At 37.5% G+C, this 15,839-nt stretch overlaps 1 protein-coding gene and 1 non-coding gene across 2 annotated transcripts in view; one reads left to right on the plus strand and one right to left on the minus strand.

The window, feature by feature from the left end:
* dnah7 (dynein, axonemal, heavy chain 7) overlaps positions 1 to 12,226 on the minus strand; it is a 134,453-nt gene extending 122,227 nt beyond the window's left edge. The window contains exons 1-18 of the mRNA XM_056465310.1: positions 12,215 to 12,226; positions 10,337 to 10,408; positions 10,160 to 10,250; positions 9,898 to 10,063; positions 9,722 to 9,812; positions 9,385 to 9,565; positions 9,069 to 9,141; positions 8,636 to 8,761; positions 7,586 to 7,705; positions 7,185 to 7,368; positions 6,860 to 7,039; positions 6,185 to 6,457; positions 5,974 to 6,101; positions 5,824 to 5,902; positions 5,477 to 5,701; positions 4,354 to 4,500; positions 3,635 to 3,955; positions 3,017 to 3,384 (exon numbers count right to left, since the gene is read on the minus strand). Coding sequence (XP_056321285.1) covers positions 3,017 to 3,384; positions 3,635 to 3,955; positions 4,354 to 4,500; positions 5,477 to 5,701; positions 5,824 to 5,902; positions 5,974 to 6,101; positions 6,185 to 6,457; positions 6,860 to 7,039; positions 7,185 to 7,368; positions 7,586 to 7,705; positions 8,636 to 8,761; positions 9,069 to 9,141; positions 9,385 to 9,565; positions 9,722 to 9,812; positions 9,898 to 10,063; positions 10,160 to 10,250; positions 10,337 to 10,408; positions 12,215 to 12,226 — 2,837 coding nt within the window. The remainder of the gene's footprint in view (positions 1 to 3,016; positions 3,385 to 3,634; positions 3,956 to 4,353; positions 4,501 to 5,476; positions 5,702 to 5,823; positions 5,903 to 5,973; positions 6,102 to 6,184; positions 6,458 to 6,859; positions 7,040 to 7,184; positions 7,369 to 7,585; positions 7,706 to 8,635; positions 8,762 to 9,068; positions 9,142 to 9,384; positions 9,566 to 9,721; positions 9,813 to 9,897; positions 10,064 to 10,159; positions 10,251 to 10,336; positions 10,409 to 12,214) is intronic.
* A 2,927-nt stretch (positions 12,227 to 15,153) lies between these two features.
* On the plus strand, positions 15,154 to 15,263 carry trnal-caa (transfer RNA leucine (anticodon CAA)). The gene is made up of 2 exons: positions 15,154 to 15,191; positions 15,218 to 15,263. It is a non-coding gene; the product is annotated as a tRNA-Leu (tRNA).
* Positions 15,264 to 15,839: the final 576 nt, after the last annotated feature.

Genomic DNA, 15,839 nt, shown 5'->3' on the forward strand with positions numbered 1-15,839 from the left:
TTTATTGTCCAGGTGTGTGAGGACAGAGTGCAGTGCTATGGAGACGGCATCTTCTGTGCTCCTGTTGCCACGGTAGGCAAACTGATGTGGGTCTAGTGTGGATGGCAGAGAGTCTTTCAGATGTGCCAGGACCAACCGCTCGAAGCACTTCATGATGATGGGTGTGAGTGCTACAGGGCGGTAGTCATTCAGGCATGTTGGGCTGGAGTGTTTGGGCAGCGGCACAATAGAGGTGGTTTTAAAGCATGTTGGCACAGTTGCTAGGTTAAGCGACAGGTTGAAAATGTCTGTGAATACCCCAGTGAGCTGTTCTGCACATGCTTTGAGGACGCGCCCAGGAATACCATCTGGCCCAGCAGCCTTACGCACATTGATCCGACTCAGTGCGGTGTAGACTTCTGAGGAGGTGAGTGTGATAGGTGAGTGGTCGGCTGAGGTAGTGTTCCTGGTGTAGGGTTCTGTATTGTCTCTTTCAAAGCGGGCATAAAAGTCATTTAGCTCGTTCAGGAAGGAGACATTTGTAGCTGTGGGGGTGGACTGGCTGGGTTTGTAGTTGCTGATGGCCTGGATGCCCTGCCACATGCGCCGAGGATCAGAGTTGGAAAAGTGCTCCTCTAGCTTTAGCTTGTAGCAGTGCTTGGCCTTTTTGATGCCCCTCTTCAGATTAGCCCTGGAAGTGCTGTAGGCCTGTGCATCCCCTGATCTGAATGCAGTGTTGCGTGCCTTCAGCAGGAGGCGCACCTCCTTGTTCATCCATGGCTTTTGATTTGGGTATGTGGTGATCTGTTTCTGGGTTGTAACACTGTCTATGGTGGTGTTGATATATTCCAGAACAGAGGAAGTGTAACTGTCAATGTCTGTGTGAGAGTCACATGTGGCCTGGGAAGCAAACATACTCCAGTCTGTGTGTTCAAACCTGTCCTGGAGTGTGGAGTCCACCCCCGCTGGCCACACTTTGATGGTCCTTACTGATGGCTTCACACGGTTGACGATGGGTGAGTACTTGGGGGTGAGAAACAAACAAAGGTGATCTGATTGACCCAAGTGGGGGAGGGGGGTCACAGCATATGCTTCAGCCATGTTTGTGTAAACTTGGTCTAAAGTTTTGTTTCCCCTTGTGTGGCAGAAAATGTTTTGATGGAATTTGGGGAGCACTGTCTTTAAGTTTGAGTGATTAAAATCCCCCGCAACAATAAAAGCAGCCTCCGGGTGAGCAGTCTGTTGTTTGCTGATGGCTGCATGAAGTTCATTCATAGCAAGCTTGGCATCAGCGTCGGGAGGTATATAAGCAGCAGTTATTATGGTGGAGGTGAACTCCCGTGGCAGATAAAACGGTCTACATTTAACCATTAGAAATTCCAGGTTAACAGAGCAATGTCTCCCAACGATGACAGAGTTTGTGCACCAAGCTTTGTTAATATAAATGCATGATCCTCCGCCTCTGGTCTTACCGGAGTCATCCGCCGTTCTGTCTGCTCGGAATGTTTGATGCTCCGTTAGCGATATAGCTTTGTCTGGTATCCCGCTGTTTAGCCATGTTTCTGTGAAAATCATGACATTACAGTTCCATAATCTTTTGCTGTGGTTGATGCGCAGTCGAATCTCATCCATTTTGTTCACCAGTGACCGTACATTGGCGAGAAAGATGCTGGGTAAAGAGAGCCGGTGTGGTGTTAGCTTTAGCTTAGCTCTTAGCCCGCCGCGCTTCCCCCGTCTTTGTTTACGTTCTCTGCGCCGCCTCCGAGCACTTCTGCCCGGCCGTGTAGGGTTGTTCGGCCCGGGTGTTCTGGCGATCTCAGGGATGAGTCGAATATTGTTAATAAAACTGTCCGGAATGCACAATCCAATATCCAAGATTTCCTGTCGGGTGTACGATGTAAAGGCACTGCTGTTCTGCACGAACAGACCCGAAATGAGCAGGAATAATACCGCAAAATTGCAGAAACTGGAGAGACGCTGGGCTTCGCGAACTGAACGCGCCGCCATCTTGTCTCGAAAGTAATGTTACACTAGTAATATTAAAGTAATGTTTACACTAGGGTTGAGCCTATAGACGATGCCATCGTTCATCGCCGATGGCCAATAGACACTGCTGAGCCGGTATCGCGATCCTCCACCCCCGAAGCAAATCCGCTCGCGAAAAATACACACTTAGGCCCCGTTCGCACTAATACGTCTTAGTTTTAAAATGGCATTTTAGAACGAGAACGATCCACATGCACTCTGGCGTTTCACCTAGCATTTCTGAACAGCCCTCCGTCCACACATCACTTGACCACACACAGACACACATTGTCATGCGCAGGAGACAGCGGGTCCAGGCAGTTAGCAGGTCAGTACACTGCTTCAATCTTTCGCTTTAACACTTGTCCTTAGTAATTTTAGCAAAAACCTCAGATACTGTTGGTTGGTTCCTGATGGTTGTGCGCCTTTTTTACCAACCAATTTTGTCGACGCGATTATAACGACACAGATCACTCTGCCTATTCATGCCAGAGTCCCGCAGAAAGTGATTGACAGGTGGTAATTTATGTCTAACTTATCTTTATTTATTTATTTATGATTTGGTTATGAGTGAAACTAAGACCATGCGGATCAGGTAGTTGAAACTGTAGGCTACAAATAATGAATTCGTTATGAATTAATTAATTATTCATAAATAATTAATTCACCGCCGCCGATGACGACGATGCCATCGTCTATTGTGAAATTTCATATTAGACATTGTACGATGCCAAATTGGTCGACATCGCCCAACCCTAGTTTACACAATGTCTGCACTTTAAAATCTTGACAACAGCTGGAGATTTCTAGCCCACAGCATGTTGTTGCAATGTTTACAGCGCTGATGCTATACTTCTGGGTTTCTTCCCACCGCAACCTCACTTTCATTTTTTTTTTAATGACGGTCACATGAAATAAGTGTATTGTTCATATTGCTCTCTGGAAATGTAAAGCCATGAACTGAAAAACATTTTATAAAGGGAAGTACAGACATTCATTTCCCATCCCTCACCGTATCTCAGCCTCAAATGGCTTGATGAATGGTGAGCCTCTCATGGTCTGAGTCTTGACAATATGATCGTCTAACAGCATTTGGACTTCATCTAATGAGGACAGAATGGAGGTCCCCGTTTCACGATAGGGCAGGAGGGTAAACTCCATCCCAGCCCATTCACTGACCATGCGCTCCATGGCCTTCTCAAGTCCATGCTCCTTACTGGCCCCTTCACTGATGGATTCAAAGGCAGTGAGATGAGCTTCCAGATGTAGGGGAAGAAAGTGGGCCACACAGGCATCCTCCTCTGAGGGTTTGAGAGGGAAACCAACAACTGCAGACATGGCCTCCCAGTGGCGCTCGCGCAGACCAGGGTTACAAAGCACCTGCCGAAACAAATCATCCCCGTAATTAATGAGCAGGACAATGTGGAGTCTGTACTCTCAGAATTCCCAAGAAACAGTAGCAGATTTCAGCCTCTTACATGTTTATTTATTAAATAGTTGGATCATTTATAATGATTTCAGCTAGGAATAAGAATAAGGCACTGTCTGGTATATTTTACCCTTGATAAATCATTCAATAGATTTCTCCTACATCCACAAAAAAAGAAAGAATGATATCTCTGTATGGCACCTGCACTATAGGAATGTGTTCCTTAAAGGCTTCTACTTCTGCCTTTACAGAGGTGGCAATTTGAAGAGGTTTGGGCAAGTCCTGAAAGGTTTTCTCCAGCTTGTATAGTCCACGGCTGTAGTTTCCCACATCAACTTCCACTTTGTCTGGGTTGACGGCTGTGAGTGGGCCCGTCACCCACTGATGGTGCTGGCTCTGAAACTCAGCTGCCGTCTCGTAGAGCCTCAGATAAGGGAGCAGTTGGTCTTGAACAGTTTTGCGTTGTGGGTACTGAGAGACAGGCCAGTCAAAGGCTTCCTCTTCCTGGTTGATGCCTCTGATCTGAGAGATAGGAGAGTGTATTAGTTTGATTTTTGGAGGTGCATTGATAAGAGCAGCTATTTTCAGAGAATCTCTAAGACACTTTAACAAAACCAGTGGACAAACTGTATTTTAACATTCATTTTTACTGCACTTAAGATTGCATGAATAGGCTTGGGTTTCAGGATGACAAGAACAATAGGTTTTCTTTCTGCTCTACAGGAATTTATTCAGTAAATGAGTTTAGCACTGTTTATATGCATGTATTCCTACTTCCTGCCTCAGCCTTCCGGCTATTCAACTTTTAGAAATTTTATTCACATATTAGTGTTTGCATCTATAATTTTTACATAATATCTCAAAAAGATGAGTGAAAATGGAAAATGAAGTAACAAAGCACGAAGAAAATATTTTTGTACCTTTTCCATAACCAATTCCAGTTTGCAATTGAGGGACTGGGCTTTTTTCAGATACTTGTTGAGCTCAGAGAGGTCACCAAAGTTCACAAACTCCTCCACCTGCTGTTCATAGCTTTTAATATCCTCCAAAATCCTCTCGCACCTCAACTATAATTGGAAAGCAGAGATTATTACACACATTAGTGCAACAGCATCAGTGATTATGTTTACATGGACATTAGTAATCGAATTATTTACCTTAATCTGAATAAGACAATAATATGATTAAGGTGTTTATGGGTTGCCTTTTGAATAATCCTGTTTTACATGTTACAGCACATAATTCAATTAACATCATTGCGTCACCCTGTTATTCAAATTACCTACAGAGTTTGATGTAATTTTGGGTGTTTAATTTTTAATTTGTCGACGTTAACTGCAGTTTGGCACTTTCACTTTCATTTTGGAACATTTAATTCATGCCCCCTGTGACAAACGAGATATTGGATTTGAGTTTGAACTGCTGGAAGAGTGTTGTTTTAATGGAATTTGATAGCGCAGGCAGAATGATAGAAAAAACTTAGTATTTTGTAGTGTGTGTGTGTGTGTGTGTGTGTGTGTGTGTCTGTGGTCCTTTACTGAGGAGCAGAGAATAGTGTATGGACTATCCTGTCCATACACAAGTCCTACATGATGGTAATAGTTGAATTAAGGTGTTTACATGTCTGTGCTGAACTTCAATAATGCCTCTAAAATCAACATACTCCACATGTCTTGATCTGATTTCTGTTTAGTTTGATTATAACCTTAATCAGATTAAAGGAATCACCGTTTACATGGTAGACGCTTAGTCAAAGTATGGTCTTAACCATATTAAAATCGGATTATAGGTGTCTATGTAAACGTACTCAGTATGAAGAACAAAGTGCAGTTGTTCATCACAATTTAAAAGACAATTTACTAAGTTTAACATTGAAGCTAATGCTTTTGTCTGGATATTTATTCCTTATTTTTTTTAATATGCACTGTACAGTTTACTATACAAAGTGTTGTGTAATGTGAAGAATTGTTGCGTATGTAAATCTGTTGCCATGTTGACATTGTCTGTAAGGGCTGATTAGCCAGCGTGGGGTATCTCTAGTACCTTGAGGCCATCCTGGAACTGGCCGGTCTTCTCTTTAATAATCTGGCGGTGCTGATCAAAGATGGAAGGCATGCGTGAGTGACGCTGGAAGGTCTTGCTGTTCAGTTGAATGTCTGTAGGTGAGAATGTGACATAATCCACCAAGAAACACAACCTGTTGTTGGACTCCTGGAGCTTCGTTTCCAACTGAAGAATTTCCTCTTCCTCCACCTTTGCCACATATGCCTATTGCATAAACAACAAATAGCATATAACCTACTTAACAATCTCTTTTTTTTTTTTGTTAACAGTACCAAAAACAGAGGTATCAGATTTGAACAAAGAGACCCAGAGATGATCAGTATTACCTTAAGTTCCATGAGTTCCTCTGTGTTTGATGGACTTCTGAGGGCTTTATTTGCTATAGTATCATATTCCTCACACAATCTAGAAAGATCAGCGAGAGATAATTAGAATGTCACCGACAAAACATTTTTGTCAATCTGTCAGTGACTTACTTGTTATTGAACTCCTGATGACCCTGCAGCATATGATTTACCAGTTTCTGCAAAAGACCCTCAGCTCGCTTTACAAGGGCACGGACCAGATCATGGGAGTGCAGTTCAAACATGCCCAAACGCACCACCTAAAACACAAACATGCTAAAAATTCTCAATCTGTCATATTTCTGTGAAGAAATGCTAGTAGAATATAAATAGCTACATATACCTTCACTGTGCTGCATTGGATTTCATCAGCCAGTTGTTGGTAGCGGATCACCTCCATCATCAGCTCCTGGAAAGAATGCTGCTCCAGCAAAAACTGAGTAACATCCTCCTCAGCTTGCTGGGACACCAGCGGAGCATACTTATCATAGAGATGGACATGCTTCAAAGGCTCAGCACTTTCTGCATGTATTACCCGTCTGACCTTCTCCTGCTGGGCCTCCAGGATCTCTGGTAGGATGATGGGCTTTAGAGTATGGTGTGTTTCTGGGCCAGGCTAGAATTAGATGAGTACAACAATTAAAATTTATGAAATATAAAAGGCAGGCATCACACTGAAGACTGCACTGAGATATCTGTTAGATTATACAGTAGCAAGAAACTTTCCTTTCTGTGCCAATATCATTCATAATTTGCTATACGTTTATGTATGGATATGTATATAAAATGTATGTTAGCTTCTGCTTTGGAATTATACTTTTTTTTATCAACAAATTGCACACTAGGGAAGACATTTGAAATCCTAAAACATATAGTGTGTTTTGAATTACTCCAAAGATCTCCAAAGATCAATGAAAATTTGACTCCTCGTAATACAATCCCTTTAATTTCAAACTACACTATCAAATGACACCGCACAAGCAAGATGAAACATAAAATTAAAAAAACATATGTTTACCCATTCAGAGTACAGCTTTGTCTCCACTCGAGGGATCACACTTAAGGATTTCAGCATCGCATTATACACATTTAGCACAGTTACTTCAAAGTCAATAAAGTCAGGTTCAAATTTGATAGTGTTTTGGTCCAGGACCAGTCTTAGGACAAACCCTGGATGCTCATAGACACGCACTGAATGCTTAAAAGAAGAAGAAGAAAAAAAAAAGATTACTTTGATACAAAAAAATAAATAAAAGATGCTCTAAAAAAGTTACACAACAATATAAAAATGAAATTTTCATAAAGGAAAGGAAGTTCAGATGCAGCAGTACAAGAGATCATACAGGGTTCTGGGCGATGAGGTGTGTGTAGTCCTGAATAGACTCAAGTGCCAGGCTTTGGAGCTGTGAGGTCATGAGTGTGGCCACACAATTGTAGAAAGACTGCAGTCGTGCAACACTACTGTTGTTGGGGATCAGATTGCGCTTGTTACCACGATGATAGATTTTCTGCACTTCTGGTATCCACCTTTTCAAACAAAAGAAACAAATAAACAAATTATTGGGATTGTTTTTACAGAATATGGTTCGATGAATTCAAGTGCCTAAGCTTGAATGTCTGTGAACAACTGAATATTGCAAAATTGAGTAGTAAGCAAAATTCAGCAGATAGTTGAGATGATTGATTAAGTCGGTCAATAATGAATTGACAAGCATACTGTGTGAAAACAGCTGAGAGTGCTTACGTGTTGAGAAGGACGCCTGTGGCACGTTCAATGTGTTTGTTGACTAACTGCTGAAAGATAGATAACTCCATAGACTCCTGCTCATTGTGAAAGGCCTCTACATCAATAAGTCGCAACTTCCTGCAGTGAACAAGACAACGTGGACATTTCAGTAAAGGAAACGGAAAAAGTAGCATCCACAATGACAGAACCTTAAAATGACATCTCAGCAACATCAATTTTGGGCCTTTATGAAATCAATGTTGATGTAATGTATTAAATGTGCATCTGCAGAGCATTTTAAATAAATGTTTTGTTTTAAATAAAGTGTACAGTACTTCAAATTATGATTCCATAAATTGAAAAATATAGTAAAACGTGTATTTTTTTTTACTAATAAAGGTCTGAAAATACAGTTGAAGTCAGAATTATTAGCCACCCTGTTTATTTTTTCCTCAATTTCTGTATAATGGAGGGAAGATTTTTTCAACACATTTCTAAACATAACAGTTTTAATAACTTATCTTTAATAACTGATTTATTTTATCTTTACCATGATGACAGTAAATAATATTTTACAAGATATTATTCAAGACACTTCTATACAGCCTAAAGTGACATTTAAAGGCTTAACTAGGTTAATTAGGCAGGTTAGAGTAATTAGGCAAGTTATTGTATAACGATAGGTTTGTTCTGTAGACTATCGAAAAATATATCTAGCTTAAAAGGGCTAATAATTTTGACCTTAAAATGTTTTTTTTTTTAAACTGCTTTTATTCTAGCCGAAATAAAACAAATAAGACTTTCTCCAAAAGAAAACATATTATCAGACATACTGTAAAAATTTCCTTGCTCTGTTAAACATCATATGGGAAATATTTAAAAAAGAAAAAAATAATCAAAGGGGGTTTAATAGTTCTGACTTCAACTGTATATATTCTTTATAAACTGAAATATATTCTATAAACAATTTAAATTATTTCTTTGCATACATTTCTTAAATCCATGCTAAAGTGAGACATTCTGACATTCTCCAGTCTCATAGTGTCTTTATGTTCATTTGACACTTACTTGAAAGAGACTTGCCACAGGCCGAGTACTTCCAGCATTGTGTGATTGACTGTGTAAAGATGGTTTCTCATCCTTTTCTGTGCCTGTAGAAATGATTTTTTCCATGGCTTTGGAATGATCTCCATTCTGCAAGTGTCAAAAAAACTCTCATTTAGGTGATTTAACAATAGGACGCTAACAGGTTTTACAAGTGAAAGCCATTAACTGATGTATTTTTAATGTTTCAAAAAAAAATTCTTAAATTATAATACATAACTAAACAAATTAGGAAGAATTGTAATATAGCAGATGACAGCTTCAAACTTTCAAAGTCACGAGTCTACATTATCAAGATAAATATGCATCATTAACTAGAATACTTTTATGGCTGTAATCATTATTTTGTTTTTAATCGTGTGAGCAGCACCACTAAAATTAATTTAGCAGGACTCACTCCTGTCTGTGTGGGGGGAGATCCCTGACTTTGAGCTCTTTATTTTCTCTTGGGTCCTGGAGCACAAAATCCACTGCATAGAGAATAAAGGATGGTCATGGATAAAAAAAACATTTTAATAGCATAGCGATAGAAGCAAATTATAACTAAGTAAATAAATAAATGCTTATTAAAATAACAGTTAGACTTGTTTTGTTAGAACAACAAGCACCTACACCTCAGATTTTGCGTATAGGCATTGCATACAAAAACATTGCGTTAGATCAATACAAAATGCAATGCATCTCTCTATACTGCAAATAGCAGCAGACTGTACCAATATTTTTTTTGATACTGAGCAGATAGTCTTCTCTCATCTCATCTGAAAGAGCCTCAATGGTTCTGGTCAAACTCTTCAGGTGTTCTGGGACTAAAGCAAGGACATTCTTAAGCCAGGAATCTTCCATGGCTGCCACATCTTCTGTGCCGATGCCATTGCGGATGTAATAACAGTACCTCTAAAAGAAAGAGTCATAATGTTTGTGCCCAAACTGGATGAGGATCTACAGAAGTATAAACCAAGCAGAAACCACCGCTTCATATAATATCTCAGGTACAAGCAAATGAAGCTAAACTGAAGTAAATATACATGCAGATAAAAGTCTGTCCTTTACCAAAATGTCCTTCTCTGCAGCAGTAGGTGGACCTGAAGTAGATGGGGTGCTGATTTCTGTGACTGATGTAGCAGGGTCATCTTCACGGTGCCTGAAATCATATTGTTCCTTTAGTGATTACATGTGACAGCTACAATTTGTCATCGAGAACTCATCTTTATGCAAATCAAACCCACATAATAATGCTGACGAGAGCACTGCGAAACTGCTCACGATCCCTCTTGGGTTGGACACCACCACGATGCTTGAAAGACGCTCCTGAAATCCTTCCGTCTTTGCTTCCCACTTGCTGTAAACCTTGACGACGAGTCTGATGCCATTGTACTCCTGCTTCTTGCGTGCCTTTTAAAGGAAGGTTCCAAACATTTTATAGCTTCATTTAGACTAAGGTTGCAAATAATAACATACCTTTTTCTTAAATCAAAAGGCATCTCTTACTGGAGAGTAAAAAGCCTTGGGTATCTTGCTGAGCTGTCCCCTGAAGTCTAAAACTTGGACTTGCTTCATGCCAGCGAGGTTTGGATCGGGCCTAAAAATTACAAGCCATCAAATTCATTATTTGTTGCGAAGAAAAAATCTTGATTAAAAGACATATAACGGATATGTTGGACTTACTTGCTGTATCTGAGGTAAAAGACATACAGATTTGTCTGGTTTCTTGGGGGAATTCCTTTTGCTAAATGACCCCTGGGAGATGATAAATGAGTGAATTAGTAGTTTTAATAGTAAGTATTAGTCTGTAGTAGTCAGCCTAGTAGTAGTACTGGGAACTTGTGTAGTCATGTATTTCTAAATGATTAATATGAAAATAACTATGAATTATCCAATTAAACCATGCTAAGATAGCCAAAGCATTTTTCACCTGTGTTCTTTATGCAATCTAGAATAGTAGCACAGGAAAAATATTTGTTTGTGCAAGGGCTGCACAATATTGGAAAAATCTGATATTGATATTTCATTTTCCTGCAATAAATATTGCGATGTAAATACAGTTTCACAAGAGACATTGAATAATGGCAATGCAAAAAAAAATGCTTTTTTTTTTTTTACTTTGCTTTGTCTCATTTCTAGTCCAAATATCTAAACAAAATTCTTAGATCAAGTAAAAATATTTTTTTGTTTTGAAATTGAAATAAGGCAAAATAAATAGTTTTCCCTCAAAACAAGCAGAATTATTTGCCAGTGGGGTAAGTTAAATAATTTTGCTATATAATAATGATTTTATTATCAAAAAAAAATTACACTTTGAAATGTAGATATTTTGATTAGAAAGATTTTTTTTTGCATAAATTATATAAATTCTATACAAGTACAGTAATTAAATACAATTCTGCAGCTCCTGGTCAACTATAATTCAGACCGAACATTACATGTCTTTGCGATTTATCAATTGGGGTTGCACACATTGTGATATATCAATGCTGTAACAATATATTTTGCAGCCCTAGTTTGTGCTGTGCCTTCTATGGTACAACTACAGTACAAGAATTTACATTTCCCTGTGCCTAAGACTTATTCATTTCACATGCTGTGAAATGCATCTTATGTTTGCCAAAAATGTAACCTTTTTAGGTTAAAGTTGGAAATATTTACATGCATTTACTTTAAATGAAAATACATGTAATTGTGAAATATAATACAGGTCTGTATCCAATAATATCCAGTCGTGGACAGTAACAACAAAGTAAATGCAATTATTTAGGACTTAAACAAGTAGCTTTTTCACGTAAATCTGTACTTTACTATTTCTGCTGGGGGAGACTTTTTACTTTAACCTCAGATTTCAAAGTCAAATATCTTACTTTTCACTCAACTACTTTTTGAAAATTCAGTCACATATTTTTGCACAAAGATATTCAAATACAATATTGTAAAAGAAAGCACATGTGAAGTTTTTAATAAACTTAAACTTGCTATTAGGTTACAAATAACCTCAAACTGAAATGGCCTGTTTTGAAATTTAGTTGGTTCTAAAGACTCAAGATTGTAAGTACATGATCATTTTAATATGCATATGTGTTTGACTAATTAATTAATAGATCTGTGTGCTAGGAGTAACATTAACCAGTTTGTCCATTTACTCAAGTGAAAGTGTAAATAATATCTCTGTAACTCAAGTACTTGGTTTGTAATCTTTGTCCACCACTGATCATACCCTACACATTGTTTAAGAATGGGTTTAACTAATCTGATTTCATGTCTCATTCATTTGAAGAGAAGTTCTCTGGAGCACGCGTAAAGCTTTGATGGTATTTCACAGTCAAAAACGAGTTCATCACATATCACAAATAGGCCTATCTACCTTTAATACTGTAAATTATACATTATATATATATATATATATATATATATATATATATATATATATATATATATATATATATATATATATATATATATATATATATATATATATATATAATTTTAAAAAGCAAACATACTCTTGTTAGCCCCTGAGAGAGAAAGAAAAAAAAAACAAAACACTTCACTCACTGGCATCTCCATGGTTAGCACTTTGTGTTTGCGTCTTCACATTGAACAAAGTATTTATTTTCACTTCTTGAGCTGAAGCAACGCCGTATTTCACACATCTGCGAGAGAAGAGCTTAGCCACCTGTCCAACGCTCTCTATGCTAGAAGCATAGTAGCTTAAACACGACGCTTTCTCTGAAAAAAAAACGCTGTTATTGATACAGAAAATTTGAAAACTTATTTTGAGTCGTTACCCGTGTTTGTTTGGTGCCTTATCCCCTTATGAAAGTTACGTTGCTAGCCCGGTAACCAAGGAAGCGTGAGGCACAGCGGAACGGGCTTTGATTGGTCTACATTAGACGTGAGGCAGCAGTGCCCTCCCCTGCTCGCACGCGGTGAGGTTTTCTGTACAGTATTTGATATTTTGTGTACGGTATTTAGTAGTTGTGTGTGTAATGTGTGTATTATTTGCGTTCCGTTGTATTATTATGTCTGATTTGGAGTTCTTGACGTAAATAAATAAGAAAGAAAGAAAGAAAGAAAGAAAGAAAGAAAGACAGAAAGAAAGAAAGAAAGAAAGAAAGAAAGACAGAAAGAAAGAAAGAAAGAAAGAAAGAAAGAAAGAAAGAAAGTATTAATATATTATAAATGTATTTATTTATAAAGTAATTTATTAATTTATGTATTTATTTATTATTTTAATAATGATTATAAAATATGATTTCATATTGAATTAATCAATATTTAATATCATTATTTTCATATTTTAATACATTGTAGAATAAGATATACATTTAGAATAAGAGTATTAGATAATACTAAAACACTATTCCAGCATCACAGTTCAGCACCAAAGTACTAAACAACTGTCAATACTCAGCCACTCTGTAATATTCATTTATCAGCAAGTTTTATTTTTAAATAATTTATTAATATATATTATTAATATATGTCCCAGCAAACACATGCTGAAAGTCAGTGGTACATGATCACACATATTTTAACACCAAAATGTGACGTGCTTCAATTGTCTGGGTTCTTTTTCATTTGTTCCTTCCTCACTTGCAAATACATCAGTCACTCAATCAGAAAACAATTATGCAAACAAATCATGAAGGACATGGAGTTCAGAAACCCATATCCTTATGAATGGAGAGAAATAAATAAAAAAAAAGCTATTGAAAAGCATGGAATATTTTCAAATGAAGGAAATGCATGGGAACGGTGACAAAAGCAAAAAGAGACACAGAGTTTCATTATCACCTCACAGTGTCTGAGTTACATCAATCAGAGTCAACATTACAGTGCTCTGACATCAGACCCCTGCTGCGCTTTCATCAGTACATGATGAGCATCTCTCAGAGGAAAACCATCTCTCTGAGGCCCATTACACACATCATGAGGCTGTTTATGTGTGTGATTGACTTTAACAGAGAGTTTTGTTGTTGTTGCTGTTTTAAAATGTTTGAACATAGTACAAAGAAGCTGTCATATTTTAACATTAATATCAAAATTTAATATCAGTGGTGAGTGGAACTTGTGTATTTGCTAAAAAACAATTCTGCTTCTTTAAAAGTGGAATAAATGTTAAAAGAAAAAGTAAAAAAAAAAAAATAAGTGAATCTTTTCAGGCAAATAATGTCAAGGGTTTTAAAATTGCTTATTTAAAAGGGTGAGCATACAGATATAGTTCGGACTGCTAAGCGAATCACTGGTACAACGTCCTACTACTCAAGAACTGTACTTATCCAGAGCGAATAGAAGGGCTGCCAAAATCACTCTGGACCCCTCACACCCAGCACACTGCCTCTTTGAACTTTTACCTTCTGGTCGACGCTACAGAGCACTGCGCACCAGAACAGCCCGACACAGAAACAGTTTCTTCCCTCAGGCAATCCATCTCATGAACACTTGATGATAATAATTGTGGAACCAACATCACTACTTCCCATACACTTTTATACACATATACACTTATTTAACAACACACTTTACATGCCAATTTGCACATAACAGCTGCACATATAACGTTGTATATAGTAATAAACATGTACATACACTTGTCAGTTTGTATATTTGCATTCACTTACTTGTATTTTTTTTTAAATATACGTATTATCTGTTTTTGTCCTGTCTCTGTTACCCTGTTGCACTGTAGAAGCTCTGTCACAAAAACAAATTCCTCGTATGTGTGAACATACCTGGCAGTAAAGCTCTTTCTGATTCTGATATAGTCCTGTCAACACTAGAGGGAGCAATTACACCACTGAACTGCTGGTACGGGGTCTTACCTACAGTGGGTTACCCTTTGGTTATTATATGCATAATTTAACTAGTTTATCTTTGTTAGGCTGTTTGTTTTATATATGCAATAAACTCTTATAGTTTGTTAGCATCGGTATAATTATAAAAAGTGTCACTGGCATGATGATATACCTGCTAATAGATCTTTCATTTCTTATTAATCTAGTCATACTGTATGTGTACACTGATTTATTTAGGAAATATTGTCATTAATAAATTAATTTAAAATCCACAAAAATGCATTATGTCTGTGCTTACTGTAAAGCTTTTTTACACCCTGCTCTTTAGGCTAACGTTAGGCTATTTATTGCTAACGTGTACGGTCAAGCAGCATCTGCACGTGTGTCGTCATTTTTTAACTACTGCTAAAGCGTGAAATTGTAATATTGCGTTACTTAAACGGAGATTTACTTAACGAATTTCTAAGTTAATGTCATATGAATGCAGTTTGAAGTAAGACGGAAATGCACATATACACTATATTAAAATAAGAATAATCCGCGTAAACACACTGATCCGTAAACAGCAGCAGTGCAGTGGTTTGACTGAAGATTGGAAAACTATATGTAATATTTTTTTACAGTCTATGTATGTAACCGATGAATGGAGAGATGAACTGAGAAGTCAGAAGAGCTTCCGTCTGCTACATGACGTATGTCAGGATGGCCGAGCGGTCTAAGGCGCCAGACTCAAGGTTCAAACCTTCCTGTGAAGCGGGATTTCTGGTCTCCGAATGGAGGCGTGGGTTCGAATCCCACTTCTGACAGAACTTTTCTCGTGATAATTTACAATATTTCTCAAAAAATAATAGCGTAATCCTTTCACTTACTACATTGTTTATGCTTGGTAACTGCTGTTGCTATTAAAATGAACTTTTTTATTTTAATTTCTATTCAACAATGATTTCGTTGTATTGTACATTAATTTCACTAACATTAATAATAATAATAATTTGAAGTTCTTATATGTTTATGGTTATCTAAACAACAACTTACTCATGAAAGCAATATTTAGTAAAACTGCCAATGCACTGTAAAATGTATTGTAAACAGGCTACTTATTTTTATTTTTTTTTATCTGGTTACACAGTCTGTATTGGATGTGATCAGTTACTGTACACACAACACATAGTTGAGCTGTGATTTACAGCATGCTGATCAGTTTTCCCAAAAATAGCAAAAGCATTTTAAATGTCAATTCCACCACATAATGATATTAAACACAATACATCATTTGAAATGACTCATGATTCTGTGGAATCATGGAAATGGTTTATGATTCTCTTTCTCTCTTCTCTCTTTTTCTCTCGCTCTCTCTCACACACACAGACACACAAGCACGG

Source organism: Danio aesculapii, chromosome 9 (genome assembly GCF_903798145.1).
Source record: "Danio aesculapii chromosome 9, fDanAes4.1, whole genome shotgun sequence".
Classification (NCBI taxonomy): domain Eukaryota; kingdom Metazoa; phylum Chordata; class Actinopteri; order Cypriniformes; family Danionidae; genus Danio; species Danio aesculapii.